At 44.8% G+C, this 20,931-nt stretch overlaps 1 protein-coding gene across 1 annotated transcript; it reads right to left on the minus strand.

The window, feature by feature from the left end:
* Positions 1-249: 249 nt before the first annotated feature.
* On the minus strand, positions 250-16,533 carry VCP (valosin containing protein; the record flags this gene model as incomplete). Its single annotated transcript, XM_009705875.1, has 16 exons — positions 250-709; positions 1,125-1,279; positions 1,622-1,777; positions 2,699-3,007; positions 4,245-4,457; positions 5,551-5,673; positions 5,784-5,948; positions 6,611-6,723; positions 7,778-7,913; positions 8,169-8,302; positions 10,116-10,218; positions 10,621-10,752; positions 12,482-12,612; positions 13,590-13,732; positions 15,868-16,040; positions 16,422-16,533. Coding segments are annotated over 16 exons (2,404 nt in total), but the record flags the coding sequence as incomplete, so codon positions are not given.
* Positions 16,534-20,931: the final 4,398 nt, after the last annotated feature.

A 20,931-nucleotide genomic window follows, 5' to 3' on the forward strand; every position in this document is an offset into this window, starting at 1 on the left:
ACCAGATACCTGCTGCCAGGCTCTTACTCAGAGCTTCCTGCCACGCCAGGGCAGGGGACAGACACTGCCAAACCAATTTGTTCCGTTAACGGGAGCTAAGAGGTGTTAAGAATGACGAACAACCACATATGTGGCAGGGAAGCACACACGCAGACAGACTCCATCAGAGCGAGGAGTGCTCGGACAGCATCCGAGACATGAGTTTACAGACAGCGCCAGCACCACACAAAGGAACTACCAAGGCCTGCCCAGAGTTTTGTGGGATTTTTATTAATTTTTTTTTATTATTTTTGTGTTGTTTTTTTTTTTTTTTAATACAGGCTAGCGTTGTACCCTTTGCTAAAGCTGCTGATTCTGCCACATAAACTAGAACAGAAATTTCTCAGAAATTAAGTCGGTTCCCCTCCTTATTAATGCACTGTCTGCCTCCCAGCTGAACAATGGTCTGGATTTGTGTTTGCAGAAAACATCCCCTGTACAAAGTCTGACGTGGAGCTACACTGTTCTGACTGAGGAATGAAGAAGCCAAGAGTCCATTGAACATTGGATTTTTCCCTGTACAACGTGGCCTGATGTGGAGTTTGGTCCACCGAGGACAGCGAGTTAACCGTAGAGGTCATCATCGTTGTCTTCATTATACGCGTTGCCCCCGCTGCCACCTCCTGTGCCTTGGCTCGGACCAGCACCGCCCTGGTTACCTGATGGGAACCTGTGTGCAGCAGTGCAGAAGGGGAGAGAAGAGATGCTGTTCAAAAGCCTCCTGACAGCTCAGCACCATTCCCTCCCTCCATGCCAACAGCCTGGTGCCAAGTAGGACAGGCAGGAGAAACGGGATGAAGCCTTAGGGCAGGTCACGCAAAAGGCTCGCACAGCTGCTGGCTGTCGCTTATGTTAAAGGAAAAACGGTTGATGGACTTCAGGAGCACTAACAGAGCGGCTATGACTGACCTGCAGCACAGGTGACACTTGCCACATTGTGTACTGGCTGCTGTACACACTGGGGAGAATGAGAAAGCGCAGTGGAAGAGGCGTTTGTCACCCAGAATCCAGCAGAAAGCTGCCTTGGTGCTCTGCTCTGGGGCTGGCTGAGCTACGCTGCCCTCCCCTCACTCCCCCACCATTACCTGAAGCTGCCAAAGCCACGGCTCTGCTGTAGAGTCTGTGCAAACATCTCATATTTCCTGATGTCGTTGTCACTGACGGAGCGGCGAGCAAAGCGCATGGCCTCCTCAAAGTGATCCCTGCGTATCTCGGGAACTGGGTCATCCTCCTCCACTTCCTGCAGTGGGACAGAGGGCCTAGGTGAGCTGCGTGCCCTAGCTCCGCGTTCCCAAGGGCCACCCACAGCCTCCCTCCGGGCCAGGATGCTCCAACATCCACCGAGGCAGGGGCTGGAGAGTGACGCTGCGGCAGAGAGTGAGTCAGGGCTGCAGCAGGGGCCTTCTGAGCAATGCTGACCACGAGTCATCCCAGGAGGGCCTCAACCTCCCACAAGATGGGAACAAAGTGCTCCAGCTCTGTGCTGTGCGAGAGCCCACTCGTCCCCATCTGAGGATCACAGAGAGGAACACGTCACACCTCACACTCATGAGCGGGGAAAGCTCATGACTGCTCCACTCACCATGGCAGAAGGGTTGGTCTGCCTCTCGCGTTCTCGCCTGATCTCACTCTCGATGGACTCGCGGATGGCCAGTTTGCAGGCACGCTGGCAAATTTCTGTCAGGTCGGCCCCCGAAAACCCATTGGTCATCTTAGCTAGGAAATCCAGGTCAACATCCTAGGGAGGGGGGGGGAAGGCAAGAGAAGCCTCTCCTTAACATCTTACATCCTTGGGTGAGAGAGAGGTGTCTTCAGATCCCATGGTATCAAGGTGCTGCCTTAACTCTGGCCAATTTTGCAAAGATCAGCTGTTAAGTTTTTTGGTTTGGGGAAAACTTAACCACACATGAAGGCAGGCCACGCTCCCCACACATCCACCAAGAATCTACAAAGCGGCTGAAAATGCCTCTGTGCTTGTGGATTTAGGATATGATTTGCTCAGGTCTCAGCACTAGGAGTCAAACACAACACTGTCAGATTAGAAATGGAGATGGGGCACAGGCAAGCCAAGACAACTGACCTCCCCCTCCTTCCCCTCAACTGAGGGGGTAGTACTGCAACCTCCTTTGAAGCTTTCCTTCCCAACAGAACCTAAAAAGGTAAGCTTGGCATAAAAAAACTTGAGCTCTCACTTGTCATCTGCTGTTCTCTGATTCACTATCAGTTGCATTATTGCCTGCTCCCCAGACAAGGGACATAGCTCTTGCCTATGATAAGAGCTCAGCAACAATTAACTGCAATGATTCCTCTTCAATTTCGATTTCCCACTCCTGTGTTCTACATTTACCTTTCTTTCAGAGTACAAGAATCTTTTCCATCTTGCCACAACAGACAGTCCTGTTCCTGCACTGTGGACAGGACTTCACTGTGTGACAAAGACCTGCCATGCTTACAGAACGACACCTAGCTTTGTTGATTCTGAGCCTGAGAGCTCAAGCCTCCCCCTACCTTTTCATTTCCATCCTTCATGGGACTGAAGGTTTCCCAGCTCTGTACCGTGTGGAGCAGCCACCAGCCATCTGCTCCATCCCCGACTTGTGAGGAACACACGCAGTACACAGCAAACCCAAGTCAGATGTGGTCAGGTCACAGATCCTACCTTGGCAACTGGTGATTTCCTCAGGTTGGCCTTAAGAATAGCAACCCGGGACTTCTCATCAGGCAGGGGGATGTAGATGAGCTGATCAAGACGGCCAGGGCGCAAGATGGCTGGGTCAATGATGTCTGGCCTGTTGGTGGCACCAATGATGAAGACATTCTTCTTGGTGGACATGCCATCCATCTCTGTTAGGATCTGGTTGATGACGCGGTCTGCAGCACCACCACCGTCGCCGATATTCCCACCTCGAGCCTTTGCGATGGAGTCCAGCTCATCAAAGAAGAGCACACAAGGGGCTGCTTGGCGGGCCTACAAAAAGCAAACGAGAACAATTAGTCCATGTTAATACCACCCAGCGAGAAGCATGCTGATTTCACACTAAGCCTACGCTACCATTAAAGGAGCTCAGAGGAGAACCAGAGCCCTGCTGCTGCAAGCAGAGCTTGGAGGAGCTGCTCCACAACAGTCTCCAGCCACACAAACCCTGTTAAATTCTCCTGAAGAACAAGCTGAATTTCCCCAAAGCTGGGAGCATTGTGAACCAGGCAGAAGGGTAGTAACTCCAATGCCTAGAGGGAAAGCTGGAGCTAATTTGCCTGGATTAGAACTCTCCCTGCAAGACCTGGGGATGTCAACTGATAATCAAGTATCAGTATGTGAGAGGCATCCAATGGAAGGGGGAAATCTAATCATTGCCTTCAGCTACCTAATGGGTAGTTGTGGGGAAAAGGGAGCCAGGTCTTGCTTCCAGGAGTGCTGTGAAAGGATGAAAGACCACAGGCACAAACAGCTGCAAAGAAAATTCTGGTTAGAAATAAGGAAAAAAAATTCTTCACAATGAGAGGTCAAACGCTAGCACACAGGCTGAGAGAGGTCAGGGATTCTCTACCCTTAGCACATGTTCAGAACATGAGGCGCTGAGAAACCTGATGGAATTTCCAAGTTATCTCCCTGCTCTGGACAAACAGCTGGACTGGATGGCCTCTGAGGTTCCATCCGAACCCACATTTTTCTCTCTCCTTCTCCCTCCAACTTTGTTTTATCAGCATCTTCCCTCACCACAACAGCGCGGATTTGGAGGATAATCCATTCGGATACCTTCTGGGACAGGAGGTGACACTATCTACAGGGCAACTGGGTAGTAGGAGTGAGCTCCTTTCTAAGTCACATATATTGCAGGACAAGAATACACAGGATATTTTGAAAATCTGTAGACAGTGATGGCTAATGAGGCATTAGGTAAGTTTTCAGGGATGTGGAGGGTATGTGCACTATCCTAACGCTAGCCTCACTGCTAAGGCACTGGGGTATTTATCACCCCATAATGACAGATGCAAATTGCAGCCAGAGAAAACAGTTTAAATAGCTATGTTGCTGAAGAGGATTAATTCCCTAACATCAGGAAAGCAGCCCTTGCTCTCAGTGCAAGTGGGGAAAACACAAAAGACACAAACAAGAACCAGGCCAATAAGACAGAGGCAGTGGAGACAAAGTTCTGGGGGTATCTCAGCACAAACACAGCATAGGAAGTAGAAGAAACACTTACCTTGTCAAAGATCTCGCGCACATTGGCTTCAGATTCGCCAAACCACATGGTAAGCAATTCCGGCCCCTTGATGGAAATGAAGTTTGCTTGGCATTCGTTGGCAATGGCTTTGGCCAGCAGTGTCTTACCACAACCAGGCGGCCCGTAGAACAGAACCCCTTTCGATGGGGTCATACCAAATTTGAGGAACTTGTCTGGGTGCTCCACAGGATACTGAAGGAGAACAAAACAAACACACATAAACCTCTTGAGATGAGCCAGAACAGGCCTGTACCTTAGAATCACAGAATGGTCTGGGTGTGAAGGGACATTCAAAGATCACCTAGTCCAACACCTCTGCCATAGGCAGGGACATCTTTCTCTAGGTCAGTTTTGTTTCTCCTCCTATTAGAAATACTACTGGAGATTTCTGGTGGGTTAAACACAAAATCCTGCTTGCTTGGTGCCACTGGAGTTTTCAAATGGACACTGGTTTGAAAACCACCATGGCTAAATTGGAAAGCTGCCTTAAACAACCTGTCTACCTCTAAGAACTAAAAGTACCAGTTCAGGTACTTCTCCAGTACGCTTAACCTCAACTTCACTCTGCCCTGCAGAAGCAAAAGGGAACAACTCATTATCTAACCTACTCGCTCTGCTCTCCAGAGACAGGCAAGGTGTCTGATGTGAGCATTTATCCTCAGCAACGAGGTCAGAGCCAGGTGATGATTTTAACATCAGAAAATTAGATTGAAAATTAGGTTCTTTTATTCAGAGACAGGATGTTTCTACAGTGCCAACTGGAAGCAGGAACGTATCAAACCCAAACCATCCCAATGCAGCCACCAGGAGTTTCCACAGACCATTCATGACTTTTTGTCCTGGTTTTTCCCTTTGTAGAAGGCTTCACAATTTCTTCTCACCTGTCCCTGTGCTAATGCTGATGGGAAGCCCTTCAGAGACTTTCTGTATGAGAATCTTCATCTGCTTTCTGGCATATAAAGCCTCAGGCAAGAGGATTCTCAGCAGTGGTCCCACTACTGGTCTCCACTTAAGAGAAGCAGAACTGCTGCTGTTTCTGCATGCAGCACAACACCAAGACGACACTGTAGACTCAGCTAAGGAAAGCCTGATGCTGCTTCCCAGCACTTTCCAAGTTCCCTAAGATGGCACAGCACAGTATTTTTAGTCCATTACAAGGAAATACCATAAAACCCTCTGCATTTACCTTGTTCACAGCCCAAAGAGAAAATCCAGAACTTCTTCAGATTCATTATTGTAATTATTTTTCAAGCTGACTAAGCAAAAATCTGTTAGAAACCCTTACCTGTACAAGCTCCTGGAGCTCTCTCTTTACATCTTCTAGACCACCAATATCTTCCCAGGTAACTTGTGGCACCTCCACCACAGTCTCCCGAAGAGCAGAAGGGTTACTCTGGCTCAGAGCCCACTATCGTTAGAAGAAACAGCATTGTATGAATTCTAACACGTTACGTTCATTTGCTTCAGATAAGCAATTAGACATTGCACCCAGAAGAAAGAGAGGCACTCCTGCATTACCCTGAAGTCATCCATGGTCACAGCCAGCGAGTTCATCACTTCAGCATCGATGGTTTCATCTTCTAGGTCTATGAGATCCATCTTCTTTCTGATAGCTTGAAGAGCAGCTTCTGAGCAAAGAGCAGCCAAGTCAGCACCAACATGGCCATGGGTCTCGTTTGCCACCTGAAAGCAGAGCACTGACTATGACTCACAGGGATACAAGCAAGCGCTCTGCAAGGGCAATGAATGCTCCACGAACTCACTGCGAAGTGCAACTAAGCTCTGGAGGACAGCAACACCGGTGCTGCGCTGCTGGTTCAAGACAAGTGCTACCATATATTTAACAGGCAAAGACACTGCTGTTCCACCTCCTACTCGAGATCAAAGCTGCAACTGGAATTCAGATGGTGTGCAGAAAAAGAACCCTGAGGACTGCAATTCTTCATTCAGGACAGAGATTACAGGAACCATCCAGTTTACACGTGGTGTCCAGCATCACCACAATGCTCACCCAGCTCTATTTGAGCTGTTTCAGGCTTGCTTCACTTTTAAAGAGAATGCCACAGCAAACAAAACCAGGAGTACAGTGGCAAGGCACTTCCAGAACAAACAGATACGTGTTTGTTTCACTTAGCCATGCCATTCTTAACTAGTAAGTGAGGATTTTGGGTCACTGGTAAAGTAGTTACAAGGAAGGCCAGAGATCACACATTCACCCAGTTTCATGCTGTCCTAAATAAGCAACTACATTATGCGATCAAGCCGTAACAACTCTTCCACTACAAAACAGTGCATCAGGAATGTCTGCCTGCAGAGACGAACTTTCCTAACAGCATGCTACTCACCTGTTCGAGATCTACATCATCAGCCAGTTTCATATTTTTTGTGTGGATCTGCAGGATCTCCAGGCGCCCAGTGGCATCTGGGATACCGATATCTACCTCTCTGTCAAAACGACCTGGGGAGTACAAAACACATGTTGAGCTGCTGCTTCTGCAAACTAGAGGAGCTGCAGGTGCTGCCTTTCTCTGACCAAACAACATGATGACAAGCCACAAACGCATACAATTTCAGGAAATGCCAGGTCTTTAGCTTTCTCTGCAGCATCTATCAGCACGGTAGCAGAGTCAGATCAGAGGAGGAAAGGCTTTAGCCATTTAGGGAATGTGAGAATACTATATTAACTAGACTTCAAGATTATATGGTGCAGAGAACTGCTGGTTTAGTAATTTTTTCTGAGACTAATTTTTAGGAAAATATGCTTCCCTGAACTAACATACCATAAGACATTTTTTGTTTATTTCTACCTCTGTGTCCTCATCACAAGAGTCTACAAACACTGAGAGATCTAATTTTTCAGAACTTTCATAGAAGAATCCAAGTGGTGAAAAACACGACCTGCCCCAATATCTGGAAAAGCAGGAAACCTAAGTATTACTGCAATACTAACTAAGGTACACACAGCTATAATTTCCCTCTAGCCACAGCTGTGCATTCAGATGGCTCGCTACACATTTAAGAAGCCATTTTTCCCCTGCACACTTGAGTGGTTTCCTATTACAGACTTTACCAACTGGTCATACACCAGACATTCATTCACAACACAAAGTTTAGAAAACCTGAATCTCAGAAACTACCTGACTTCTCATCAATAAAAGAAAGAGAAATCAGAAAATTCAGAGCCTTCCACAACCTAAGGCATGAACATCCCCTCAAGTATTTTCTCCTTCAGTGTGTTCTTAAATAGCTTTACCTATTACCTGCAGAGGCTAGCACACTTTTCCACTTCAAAGTATTTTTTTATTTCTTCAAGTTCTAACCTAATACAGCACAGAAAATGGTACCAAAGCCTAGATATGAATTTCAAACAAGCAGCTGGAGACAAGCCAATACTTTATACAACACACAGAAGATGTTTAGTATTAATTTCTGTTCAGTCCTCCCAAGGCTCCCAAAGCATAGCCTGCAACAAAGTACGTGATACACAAGAAAGAAACTGCAATCATGGTTACCGAATCGCCTGAGCGCTGGGTCAATGCTGTTAGGTCTGTTGGTAGCTGCCATAACGATCACATGCGCTCTCTGTTTCAGTCCGTCCATAAGAGTCAACAGCTGAGAGACTATGCGACGTTCCACCTCCCCATGTGTCTATGGAGACAGAAAGCAGTGGTTAGACCAAAAGCTCTACAACATGGCACAGGAGCTAGTACTGTACCTGAGCAGACAAGACATGACAGCCGTGAGCTGTGAAGAAACATTGTGAACTCTATCTGATTCTTCTCACATCCAACTGAAATCAGGCATTAAGTTAAATACTGCTTTACCCTGTAGTCAAACGGAGAGATTCACACCAGCTGCTACCAAAAAGGACGTACTTCTTTACCTTCTACAGGCTTTCTTTACCTTCTCTCTCTTAGGAGCAATGGCATCCAGCTCATCAATGAAGATGATGGCAGGAGCGTTCTTCTCTGCTTCTTCAAAGGCTTTCCTCAGGTTGCTCTCAGATTCACCAGCCAGCTTGCTCATAATCTCAGGACCTGCAAAATAGCAGCACTATGGCACCCAGAAGAGAGACAGCTAGCCCCAAGACATGCAGCTGATTTTTTTTAGTACAACGTTCACATGGGACAACCTACATTTCAAGCCAAAGCAAATACTACTGACAGAGTTCACTAAATTTGCAGCTGAACAGGCAAAACCAGCATGCAGAATTACTTTCTACCATCATTCTGGTGTTTTCAGTTTATTCTAACACAATGCAGTGGTAGCCATTGAGCTACCTTTAGCTGCCTCTTTCCTTACCCTAATTCACACTTGGTGAGGTTCTCTGTAATGTGCCACCACACACTGTTAATGTCAGCCCTAGCTTGCAAGAGAAGCAATCAAATTATATGGTGATGAATTATCAAGGTAGGGAAGGAAAAAGCTCCAAGATACTAAAGCTGCCTTTAGCTTACATTACACAGCTATATATTTACCTCTGTAAGATTCTATAAATGAGTTTTAAAAAAACCCAACAAAACAAAAACCCCCAAAATCCCAGACCCCAACTCCTCTCAAAAGATAAATAAAAATAAAAATGTGTAAGCACATCAACCCCAAAAGGAAGGACAGCATTCACCTGAGACGTCCTACAACTGCTGAACACTAGTGTAGGCTTACAGATTTATTTTATTTTCAGACGTTTCCATCATGCTGATGGGAGTGCTAATGAAGAGAAAGTATACTTCTAAAAGATCCAAGAAAAAGAAGCCTGACCATCAGAAGTGCAAAGCTACTAGCTGACAAGCGTGCCAGCTGCAGAGGCACTGGTGCAGGCAGGTACTAAGAGTGTTTCATTACAGGTAACTCACCAGTTCGTACCAGCTCTGTCTACAACACTGCCTTTAGCTCCAGGCTGGGGACCAGCAGACAGAAAACGCATCACTAACTCTGACAATGATATTTTTACTATGCAATAGAACTACAAGTGTTTAAAGAAACGGCTGGTTCATTAGCATTCAGTGGCAGCTTCCACACACTTTAGGAAGTATATGACAAGGGCGATACATGGTTAAAACCAGCCCATTTACATCTGATATCTTGAGATACAAAGCAAGTCATTTCTTTACTGCTGGTCACTGCTGTGCTGTGCTATACACTCCTTTGCCATCGCCTTCATGGGTCTATGGTATTGAAATCAAAAAAGAAAAGCAGCACTCCTTAAGTAAAAATGTTCAGTTATTCCCAGCACTGACCGTAAAGTGCGACGGAAAAGCAGTGAGGAAAATTCAGAATTTGGTCCTTACTGGACAAAAACCAGTACTCATCTCAACTGCTACAGGTGAGACTTATCAACAGGAGGTTCTGTCACTTGTAGCTAAGTCTTAAGGTACTCATCATAGCTTTCACAAAAGTTCCTCCCAATTAATGTTATGTGAAACAAACCAGGTCTTGTACTTTACTTGAGGGCAAAGAAAAATCCACAGCAGACCAGCTTCTTCTCCGAATGGAACACGGTGGCAGCCACAGAAGCATCCTGCACCCATATACTCAGAATAATCTCAGCACTTCACTCCCAGCTCTGCCCTCATCAACATAAATGAACACCCAGACAGATTCCAAGTCCCTGCGTTGCAAAGCTATCTTCCAACTAGCCTGTTACAACACAGTCAAGATTAAGGGAAGGGCCACTACAGATGCTTCCGCACAAATGGCCTCCAAGTGTTCCCCGAGGCACGCTTGGAAGAGCTAAAGAAGGGTGTCAGTGCAATAACGAGGCTCTACAAGCCCTATTAACATCATTCATTACCATAAGATGGATGAATGAGCACACAGAAGATCTGGGGCCAAAGCAGCCACAAAACTTACCGTTGATCAGGAAGAAGAAAGCCCCCGTCTCGTTGGCCACTGCTCGGGCAATCAGCGTTTTACCAGTGCCAGGAGGACCGTACAGCAGGATCCCACGTGGAGGCTGAGGACAAAGGCAAGGGCCTTAGGTGGTGAGCTAGCATCTGAATGCCTAAGTAGCTTCACAGTGAAATTGTAAGAATTTGACAAAACAGTCCAAAATTGTGATGCAAACTCATGAAACAGCTGTCATCCCAGCATTGCTATCAACACTCTCTCTACTTTGCATGACACACAAACAAAAACCTTGCCAGTAACTGATTCAAAGCATCACTCTGCTTTACAAGTTGCCAGTACTTCCATGTCCAGAATATGTAAGGAAATACTTTCCTAACACCAGCATTAAAAAAAAACACCCCAAAACAGCAAATCACTTATTCCCCCTGCCAATGCCTCATAAACCTCCGACATCAAGAGTCATCTGCAAGGGGAAGCCCACATCCACCTGGTGCACAAGGGGACCTACCTTCACCCCTATGGCCTTGAAGAGCGCAGGGTGTCGGAGGGGAAGTTCCACCATCTCTTTGATTTGAGCCAGTTGCTTCCGGCAGCCACCAATGTCATCATAGCCCACCTCATTCAGTGACTCCTCTTCATCCTGTCCGGAAGGAAATACATTAAACATCTGCGTGAAAACAACAACCCCTCCCACTATACAGAAGGCAGGAATACGGGTTTTTGCTCTTAGCCATTTCTTTGCTGTCTTGAGATCCTCACTTTCAGGTCTTTCTGGTGTCTTCCACAATTGTTTCTTAGCTCTGTCTTCCCAGACATACAAAGGGAATGGGCTGCAAATACCTAGACCTCACAGAAGCCCACCCTCTTGAATGACAGCCTCTGCTGCCAGGTTCCCTACAGACTCTAGCACAAAACAAGTTCTGTGACTCTGATGTGGCTAACAAAGATAGCAATAGACAACAAAGCTCAGTATAAAATATACTTATTCCTTTAACTGTAAGTGATAACTACTTGACATATGCTAGCTATCACACAGTTCTCAGATGCAGTGTTGTCTTTTGGGATGCACTCAAATTAACTGAGAATGTTAAGATCCAAACAGGTAAGATCAACCATAACCAATTCTTCCAGCACAGCTCTATAGCATCCATTCATTTGGCTGTCGAAATGTCTACTGGTCTTAGTTATCAGTAACATTAGGCCACACTAAAATAATAAAATAACACAGCCTAGAATCTCAGAGAGGCTCAGACAGAGCCCCACAAACAGGAACTACTATCTCAAGCACGTCACTCAAGGTCTGGCCCTATCAAGCACTGAAGCTCTCCAGGTTTGGAGACTCCTGCCCTCTCTGAGCTCTGCTCCAGGGTTGGAGGAAATATTTTTTCCTAGTATCCACTGGGAATTTCCCTTGATCAAGCTTATGCCACTGCCTCTAGTCCTGTCCCTGGGCACAGCTCTCAGAAGAGGCTGGTCATCTACCTCTTCCCATCAGGCAGTTGCCAGTAAGCTTGCCCCTTTACCTTCCCTTCTCCAAGCTGCATAATCCCACCCTCCCAGCCCCCTCCTCATTCATTCTGACCTCCAGCTCCTCATCATTTTGGTGGCCTTGGCTGAATTTGCTCCTGTCTCTGCCGTGTCCTGAAGAGCCCAAATTGGAGTCATGGGGTGCCCAGATGAAGTCTCACAAGTGTCACACAGAGGTGAATTTTTCAGAAGGCAGCTAACTACAAATCAGCAGTCACCCTGATTTGCAGGTAGTAAAAAGGCACTCACTTTATCAAGTATTCAACCACCTTAGTTCATTTCTCTGAGATTTCCTACTCTGTAAGAGTAAGGCGGCCAAGATGTGATAGACAGCTACTCAGGCTGCCTCAAGCTTGGGACACTCAAGGCTAGACACCTTAAGGGATTGGGGAATTTTTTTTTTTTTTTAACTCATCCATTTTGGGTTTCAAATTATCCACTGAAAAAGCACTAATTGTTTTCTTTTCACATGGCATGAAATTTAGCAGCATTGTAAGTTCTCCTTGCTATGGATCAAGAGAACCTTGGAAATAAAAGATGCCTCCAGCATGAGATTTCTGGAAGCAGATGCAAAAGCAGCTGCTGCCAAAGTATGGCATCTCATCAGCAAACCTACGCATTGGCGTTATCTCAGCATATGAGGAAGGACGCTGGAAGTACATTTCTATGACTACCTTCAGCAGCAGCTCAACTCCTGAAACCAGAGGTTCTAACCATTACATTCAATACACAAAATGCCAAAACAGGAACTGCAAACACTGCTGCTCTCAAGCACTGTCAAAGAAACAGACTTCAGACAGAGGGGATTCAGTAGGAGAACTGCGTGGCAGCATTCTGCTCACCTCTCGTTTGATGGGCTCTCCTTCACAGTGGATCACTGTGTCTGGAGCCACTATGCAGTACGGACTTGGATCTGTCTCCACCACTTTGAACTCCACTGCACGCATCCCTCCACGCACCAAGAAGATGTCACCTGTAAAACCTCACACTTCAGTAGTCTGCTGCAACCAATGTCCGCAAAATGTCGACCCTTGTACTACCAGCAGCCCCAGAGGACAAGGAAGTGGGTTACACAGGTGTACACTGCTGGCATTTCTAATACTGCTCTGCATTTTAAACTCCAGAGCTCCAGGTATTGTGACGACCTGAGCACCGTTTAGATCCACCACAGTTAAAAGTTTTCAAATTTCATCCAGTAACAAACAGCAAACAAAACCACCAAACAATAGAAAAGAATATGCTGCCCAAATACAAAACACAAAGGCAAGGAATCACATTTCTTTTCCATTCAGTTTCAATTTAACATTTCTAAAACAGGCAAAAAGCCCTAACTTAATAAAAACTCATTTTGAGGTTATTATAAACTGCCTGTCTCCAGAAACAGAATAATATATAATACTGCACTATGACTCCTGGCTAAACCGGGCTACAGAAGCCGGGTAACTTTAACTTGTGTTTACAGTGCATTAGGACCTATTTGTTCCAGCAGAAGTGCTACTAGCACAACTCCAAAAGTGCATTTGGTTTTCTACGCACTCTCCCAGTTATTAATTAAACTACTTTGAAGAAGTGAATTTAGTCAGGGTGCCAGCTGGTATACCCAACCAAGTGATTAATATGCAGGCAACTCACCAATTCCAACAAGTGGTAGTAACTTAGTTTAATGAGATTTTCTCCCAAGTTCTGCCTGAGCCTTTTCTCATGCTGTCCCATGTCATGTAGCAAAAAACATGGGAGAACTATCAAGCTACTCTGCCAGCCAGCAGCAGTTATCACCCTTTCTTCTGAAGATTAGGAAAAAATTAAATCAGCACCAGCAAAATTTTACTCTACAGACGTCAGTCTAATGCTTCGCAGAGATATGTGCAAGCTTCTAGAAATTCTCTTTATTGGGTCTCAGGACTAACTCACACTTGCTGCCACCAGCACTTCAGTAACAGGCACTACTACCTTTCCTGATGGGTCTGTATGCTTCCAGGAAGTACGGCTTGAGATAGACCTCAAAGAGATTCCCTGTGATCCCTTCTACTGTGTCATCAATTGGTAGCACATGGATACGTTTGCCATATTTCACATCTGGGCAAGGCTGGATGCTGTAACAGAAGAAAACTCAAATTAGACACATTATGCTGGACTTACACCCAAGTCTGGAAAAGGCAGTGATGCCTCTTCCCAGGCTGGTACAAGTGCCAGAAAGGACCTTCCAAAGCCCTGGTGAGACTTCCCACCTGCATAAGAACATTTCAATGCTGATAAGGCAAAAATCATGCTCATCAAGAGCCAGTCTTCACAACACACACTTTCCTTCACTCTTCTCAGTCCTATCCAGATTCCACTGGGGAGTTTCATACTTTCTTCCTAAACCAACGCTCTTCTGTAGCCCCCCTCACCATTCCCAAGACACATTCACAAGTTACTGATGCAGCCTAAAGACATGTGGGAGCTAACTTCTGTTTCAACCATGACCTACTGCTGAAGCAGCTGCAAGGGTAAGGGAGCTGTGGGAAGCTCTTTGTTCCTTCCTCTCTCTAACTTAACTACAGAGACCAGAGCCCCTGTTGCTGACAACCCTGATTCTGAGCAAAGGCCTTCTCAGTACCAACCAGGGGTAACCAGCTTGCAGACAGGCATCTGTCAGTCCCACTTTGCAGAGGCTGACATTTAGGTTAAAGTCCGAAGGCCCATTCTCCCTTTTTAAATAAATACTACAGTTATTATTTTGCAGTGTAGGACAACAGCCTACTGTAGCGATAGCTCGGAATATCAAGCTGTGGCAGAGAGCTCAAACTGGCTTTGCCAGCTAAGAAAAGCCTACATGGAACTACAGCTGAGCATGCAAATTTTCATACACGACTTTGCTCAAGACTCTTAGCAGATCCTTTCACCACGTGCTTTAGAGAGAGGAAATAGCAGAAGAGTAAAGGAAAAGACAGACTGCCCCGGAAGGAAAACAGCTGACAGACCACAAGCAGGAAGTGATTTAGCGCATGAATCTGAAATTTGGCAGAAATCAGGCCACAGAAAGCAACAAAATAAGCAGTTAAAGATCAGCAAGAAAAATTTTGAAGGCAAGAAGAGTGAAAACTCTCTGACCCTCGCAACAAAGCTAAGACAATTGGTAATGCATCTGTAAGGCTGAGAGCCACTACAGACACAGTCCTGGCAGAGAAGCGGAGAGCACAGGCTGAACTTTCACACTAAAAATTAATCCAACAGTAAACTCACATCACGTTAAAGTAAGGATTCACCTTTATTTTAAATCCACAGACTGGCTCAAAGCACTCTTCTGTTCCAGCTAGAGTGGTGTTTAAAACTTTTGTTTTCTAGCAGCAGGGGCATGGGTGAAACACCCTTATTCCTCTCCTCTAAAAAGTTTGTATGAAACATATTTTGCATTTAAAGATTATTCCAGATACCACCTCAGGAAGTCTAATGTCAGAAACCAGGATCCAATTTTCCCAGATCATGCAGGATATTCCAGATTAGGAAGCTGCTCAGGAGGGGCTGTTAGCCCTCCCATATTTAAGCCTGCAGATCAACATTTTTAAGAAAAGCTCACATGCTTCCCTCCTACCACTCCCATCCAAGAATGGAACCTGTCTCCTAACCTATGAGATGCATACTTCACTGCTTTCCCACTACTTTCTGGAACTGTTGTACAACAAAATCCCTGCGGTGTTTTTCAAGCATTCCTAATTTTAAAATTATTTTTGTAACAAAAATTGTCTTTTTTAATCTTGCTATTTGACTGCTTCATGTTTTTGTCACTCACTTCTAGCAAGTTTTAACTTCTGTTTGCCAGAGGGCAGCTCAGATGCTATGAGACCAATTACAACGTTGCTTAAGGCCTTTAATGTGGACATAAAAAATTTAGACAAGAAAAATTTGTGAGTTGTCAAACAATGTAAATTTGCGAAGATGACTGTGACAACAGCGGGATAAATGAACGAATTTAATGACAGGTCCTGGGCTCGTGAAGGTCCTGAAGAGAATTCAACAATCTGTAGCATAATTTTTTAGTATTACCTGAATATGCATACAGCCAGAAACACATGCAAAAATAAACTGAGATCCCTGATCTTGAAAATATTTCTGTGATCTCCTCTGGAAGACATAAGGATACGTCCTGCAGACCCTGTCTCTGCTACCGACTCAATCAATTCAGAGCCAGCACACAAATTATTTAGGCAACCCAGCGATAGGCAACAGTTAGCAAACGAGTCCTCACCTGATCACATCACCCAGGCGCACCCTCAGGTTGTTGCGAACAACCCTATTCATGCGAATCTTCTCATCTGAGCAGGTGTCATCTGACAGAACAATGCAGACCGCTTCCCTCCTCTTCTTTCCTTTTAGCAGAACAGTGTCTCCTCTGAACAGTTGCAATTCATCCATTTTTGCCTGTAAACAGTAACAGCGTTAAAGAAGCTTTTGACAAAACAATAATTCAAGCATCTGAAGAGGAGTTACTTGACTTTGGAGAATGACATCTTGGAAGCGATATACTAAATCCACAAGGACAAAGGCTTGTACTACACTGGTGAAGAGCTAATCCTGAAGCTAGACTAAGGGCACAAGCTCAAATGAATCCTACAAACTGACAATCAAAATATATTTTATCAGGGAAGAGTGTTAGGAAACAAGACAACCCTCCCTCACATAACAGCTGCAGCTTCTGACGCAAATACTTAGATTCATGTTGCAAAGTTACATTTCAAGTTAATACATAGCAACAGCTTGCAAATTACCAGATTAAATGCTTTGCTTTCACAGATGACGCACCTGAGACAGTGACACAACACTGTTGTCTTCATTGATGGCTTCATCAACAATTAACCGATTGGGCCTGTTCTTCTGCTTCAGAATAGCAGTCGATAAGTCATCCGCTTTAGAACTGATGAAGAAAACACAAGTTACAAGTCTGAGTGATACTGCTCCCCCCTTTCTAGCCACCCCGTTTTCATCTCCACTTTCTACAGGTTTCTTTGTTGTATTGTCTTTTAGAAACTATACGTGTTTGTAAGACAAAGGAGAACGTTTTTCCCAGGCACCAGTTGCAGGAGTTCAAAGCACAGTGTTTTCTGTCAGTAAATATAACTACTTTACTATCCTCAAATGGAAATAGCTATGAAGTTATCGATGAAAAGAAGTGGTCATGAGATGTTGCTGACTGTAAGATGTTTTGCCTAAAAGAATTAGTCGGACTCATCTGAAATCACATGTAACCACTGCCACCGAAACAAAAGTTCAAGTCCATTTGGTCTCAAATCCCAGATAAATAGGGGAATTAAAGGACAATGCTGCAGCTCCCCTGACAGGAAGAGTTGTAAGAGTTTAGCCTGTCGAGGCCAATTAGTTAAACCTAGCAAGCCAGTAGAAATATTCAAGTGCTCATGAAAAACAGGGGCTGCTTTTTTTTTTTAAGGATATAAACATCTTTCTATAATAACTTCACAGGAGTTACTGCAGCACTAGCCCACTACACCACAAGAAATATAACAGATAATTTGTTTGCCTTGACAAAATGGAGCAAATCAGACAGCAAGGAAATGGAAGAAAGGAAGTTTATGTGTTTTCCTTCAAAACTGAATACAGCAAATAATTCATTCTATGAAAGAAATATGAATTTGAACCAACTGATTCCCAACGGGCTCTTGGAAGTTGTACACGAGCCAGCCACAACAGCAGCAGACTGTTGTAACTTCCCTCAGTGGGCACCTGAATACTTTCTACCAGTATTCCAGATGTGCCAGTATCTAAGGTCAGAACAGAAAACTTTGCACAGCTTGGTTTGATTCTGACAAAGAAAATAAAGTCTTCCTTTGTCCTAAGCAAGCAGCAAGCAAGGTAAAGAGTATGAAGCTTTGTGGACAACAGTGTTGGCCATACACTTTGGGTCCATTTTGCTCTTTTAGGGACAAAATAACCAAAAGAAATTAAACCTTGACTGGAAGTGGCAGAGTAAGCAGGTACACAGCATGAACATAGACCATGGCAGAGTGCATCAGCTGGCACGCTCACTGCATTTTTAGAAGTCCATCAGAGAGGAGTGACATACCTACAGTGTGATGTTACCCCAGGTCCACCTGCCCATCAAGACAGAGGTTTTTCCAAGACAGGCTATGCGGTATTGGCTCCTTTCTCTGACACATAAAAGGGGGAACAATACCAAGTAAGTCTATGAGGGCAGCCAGCTTGTTTTCCAAGAGGGTTTCAAGCTTTGCATAAGCCCTGGTAGCATAGGAAACATGTTGGAAATTACATACAACATTATTTCAAGTGAACAAGAGGAGGATTCGTAAAAGATATCTTTCCTGGACTGCCAGCACTGGGAACGTCATCTTTTTCCTATCTTCGGTAAAGAGTGCAAGAGGTAAGACATCGAAGTCCATCTCTTTCAATGTGAGATGTTACAGATCCATTCCCTGAACCCAAAAAGACACAAGAAAGGCTGCTGGATACATCCTGGAAGGAGCTCATAAATTCCATCTTCAACATAAAATGTGGTCTCGGTAGAGTCCTAAAAAGTCTGAGATTTCCAGGAGAACTGAGAGTGCAATAAGAAAGGTGAACAAATACATTGTCAGGCGAGACAAGATCTTGTGGTTAGAACAGTGCACAAAACCAACAAAGTACTTATTAAGGACCTTGCCTCAGCATTAGCTCCTGGCCACCTGAAATTAATTAAGCAGGTAGATCTTAAAACTTGAGCTAAGGGGCACCAGAAAGAAACAATACTCCTACTTAGCCTGTTCAAAGTGTGAATGTAACTCATACCCCTCTGCACATGAGATGTGGAGCCAAAGGTCTTTTGATAAGAAACTGCTGCCAGACTTTGGCTACGTAAACCGTGACTGAAACTGAGTGGCTGTCCCTCAGGATGCAGAGACTGCCATGCAGTCTAAAAAACAGTCTGGGACTCAGGACAAAAATAAATGGAAAAGGAACTGGGCAGCAAGCACAAGCCTGCGGACCAAAACTGTCCACAAACCAAAAGCTGTATAAATCTGGAAAGAAAGTTCAGATACCTCCTGACACAGACCAGTGCTGAAGAGCACAGCAAGAGGTCCACTTGGTTCTGCTGACAGTGAGAAAAAAGTTTTAGTACTGAAGAACTGAATCTACAGTTTCCTCAGTAAGAAGCAAGGGCTGAATCAATGTTGTCAGTACATTACTGCACTTAGAAGCAATCAAAAAACTTGGAGGTATTAAAAACGGAACAAAAGTCTCCAAGAAACAGCATGCAGGCATCTGAATGTGCAGGGTCAGCTTCAGTTACGTGACCTGACAGTTCTGCAGACAAAGAAACAAAAGTGTAATGAAATTACCTGTCAGCTACACAGAAGAGTAGTGCTATTTCTCCTACAGACAAGGGTAAGGACTTCAAGAGACCAGCACTACCCATCTTCCAGTAGCAATTTAGAATATTATTATCATCACCATTTGCTCTCACTGCATCTCTCCTGGGGGTTCCTCATGCTGTAACTGAGATGACGGAGCAAAATATGTCTATGCACCTCAACCACACTCAATCTCTGACACCTGTGCATCAGAGAGCCTGAACTGAAAATACTAAGCACGAAAGCCTAAGGCACGGGTTGGGGCTCTCTCCTGCCAACTTTCCTAGGTGTGCTAGTAAATTTCGGAAAAGGGTACGATAGACAGCTAACCTAGGTAATTTTCAAAGCTCCTCAGTGAGTTTCCCATCAGAGAGAGCCTGGTGCAAAGCCTCTAGATCATCTCCCCTACTCATCCCTTTTGTCAGCTCCCTCACACACTTCCCCTCTCGCTCCTTTTTTTCACTGACTCAACAAGGAGAGAAACTGAACACAAAACGTAGCTTTAGAGCTGTTTTGGAATTAAAAGGAAATTGAAAACCTGCATCAAGCCTGCCCCTAAACACAGGCCAGAAGTGAGGACACAATCCCCAGCACAGCTAATGGCCAAACTTGCATATAAAGTGCAAGACATGAATAAAATTTAACCAAATGAGTACTAGCCTTAAAGACCAAAATAACAGGTTCCTGGTTCCCAGCCTTAGCCCCCTTGTCTCTCTCAGTAAAACAGTCCAACAGCCGCATTTGACACAGGGAAGAGCCGGGGTGGGGGGACTTATTAGAACTTACATCACTTCATCGTTTTTCTTTGTGTCAGAGCTCCCATCATTCAGCATGTGATAACGACGAGAAGCTATGCATTAGGTGGATCGTACGAAGAGCAAGAGCAGAAAGTAATTTCCAATTAGTGCTGCTTCTGAAAATGACTACCAACCTCCAAAGCTCCACTTAAACTACGGGAATAAGTTTTTCCCGCAAGTCTGTGCTAAAAATACAGCAAAAATTCACTGACTCAAAATTATTCCAGCTGCAGTAATGAAAGTGAAAACAGTCATGCCTTCTATATGCTGGTATGCCTTTTTATTCATATCCTCATGAACTCACTTCCGAGATAAAACCTGTTGGAGGTTTTATCCTGAACATCCATGTTACAGACTGAACTGCTTTCCCTAGGTAGGTAGTAAAATAAAAATCCATAAAACATTTTATCCATTGAAGCAAACAAGTGAGGTATCTGATGACTGCAGCCACTTACTGGAACAGCACATGACAACCAAGGCGTGAGTTCATACCCATGCTTGAGATGCCAAGTTCTCAAACACTGTTTCAGACAGGCAGGCACATGAAAACGAGAATCTCTTCAGAAACTGGACTCTCTTACCTCTTGCAATGCTACTTGTGCTGCTAATGCTCAATTCAGCAAGATGGCTGCCGGCAGCACTGACCCAAAAATGGCAACTAAAAAGTAACTGTTTTCCAGTTGCAAAGTAACTTTTGTTGATTTCTATGTGGTGAGAAGACCTTTGCTAAGTAGAAATTTCTTTTTTAAAGACACTGTTCACCTCACCCAGCTGCAAAATATGCCTCCGAGACCGTCACTTCCATCACAAGCTCTACCACGCACACTGAATTCTTGGCACACCTTGTTGAAACTGACCCAGGAGGACCAAGCAGGTCTACATTTCAGGAATTGCAAAAGAAAATGAGAACATAAACCAGGGACACTACAGGGACCAAAAGTGCCTCTGGCAAGGCGAAAAAGCCACTTCAAGTATTCTTGGATTTGGGAAATTTATCTTCAGGTTCTACTTTTTAGTGCTCTCAACGGGCTATGAAGTGGCCTGCGCACGTGGGCTGGGAGCCGAGAGACTGCTATTACTCAACTAATTTTTGAGGAGCACGAAAGACGATCCTCAGCCTGGAACTGAAAACAGAGTGAGGCAAGACACCGGAGA

This window comes from Cariama cristata, unplaced genomic scaffold (genome assembly GCF_000690535.1).
Source record: "Cariama cristata isolate BGI_N322 unplaced genomic scaffold, ASM69053v1 scaffold35698, whole genome shotgun sequence".
NCBI classification, from domain to species: domain Eukaryota; kingdom Metazoa; phylum Chordata; class Aves; order Cariamiformes; family Cariamidae; genus Cariama; species Cariama cristata.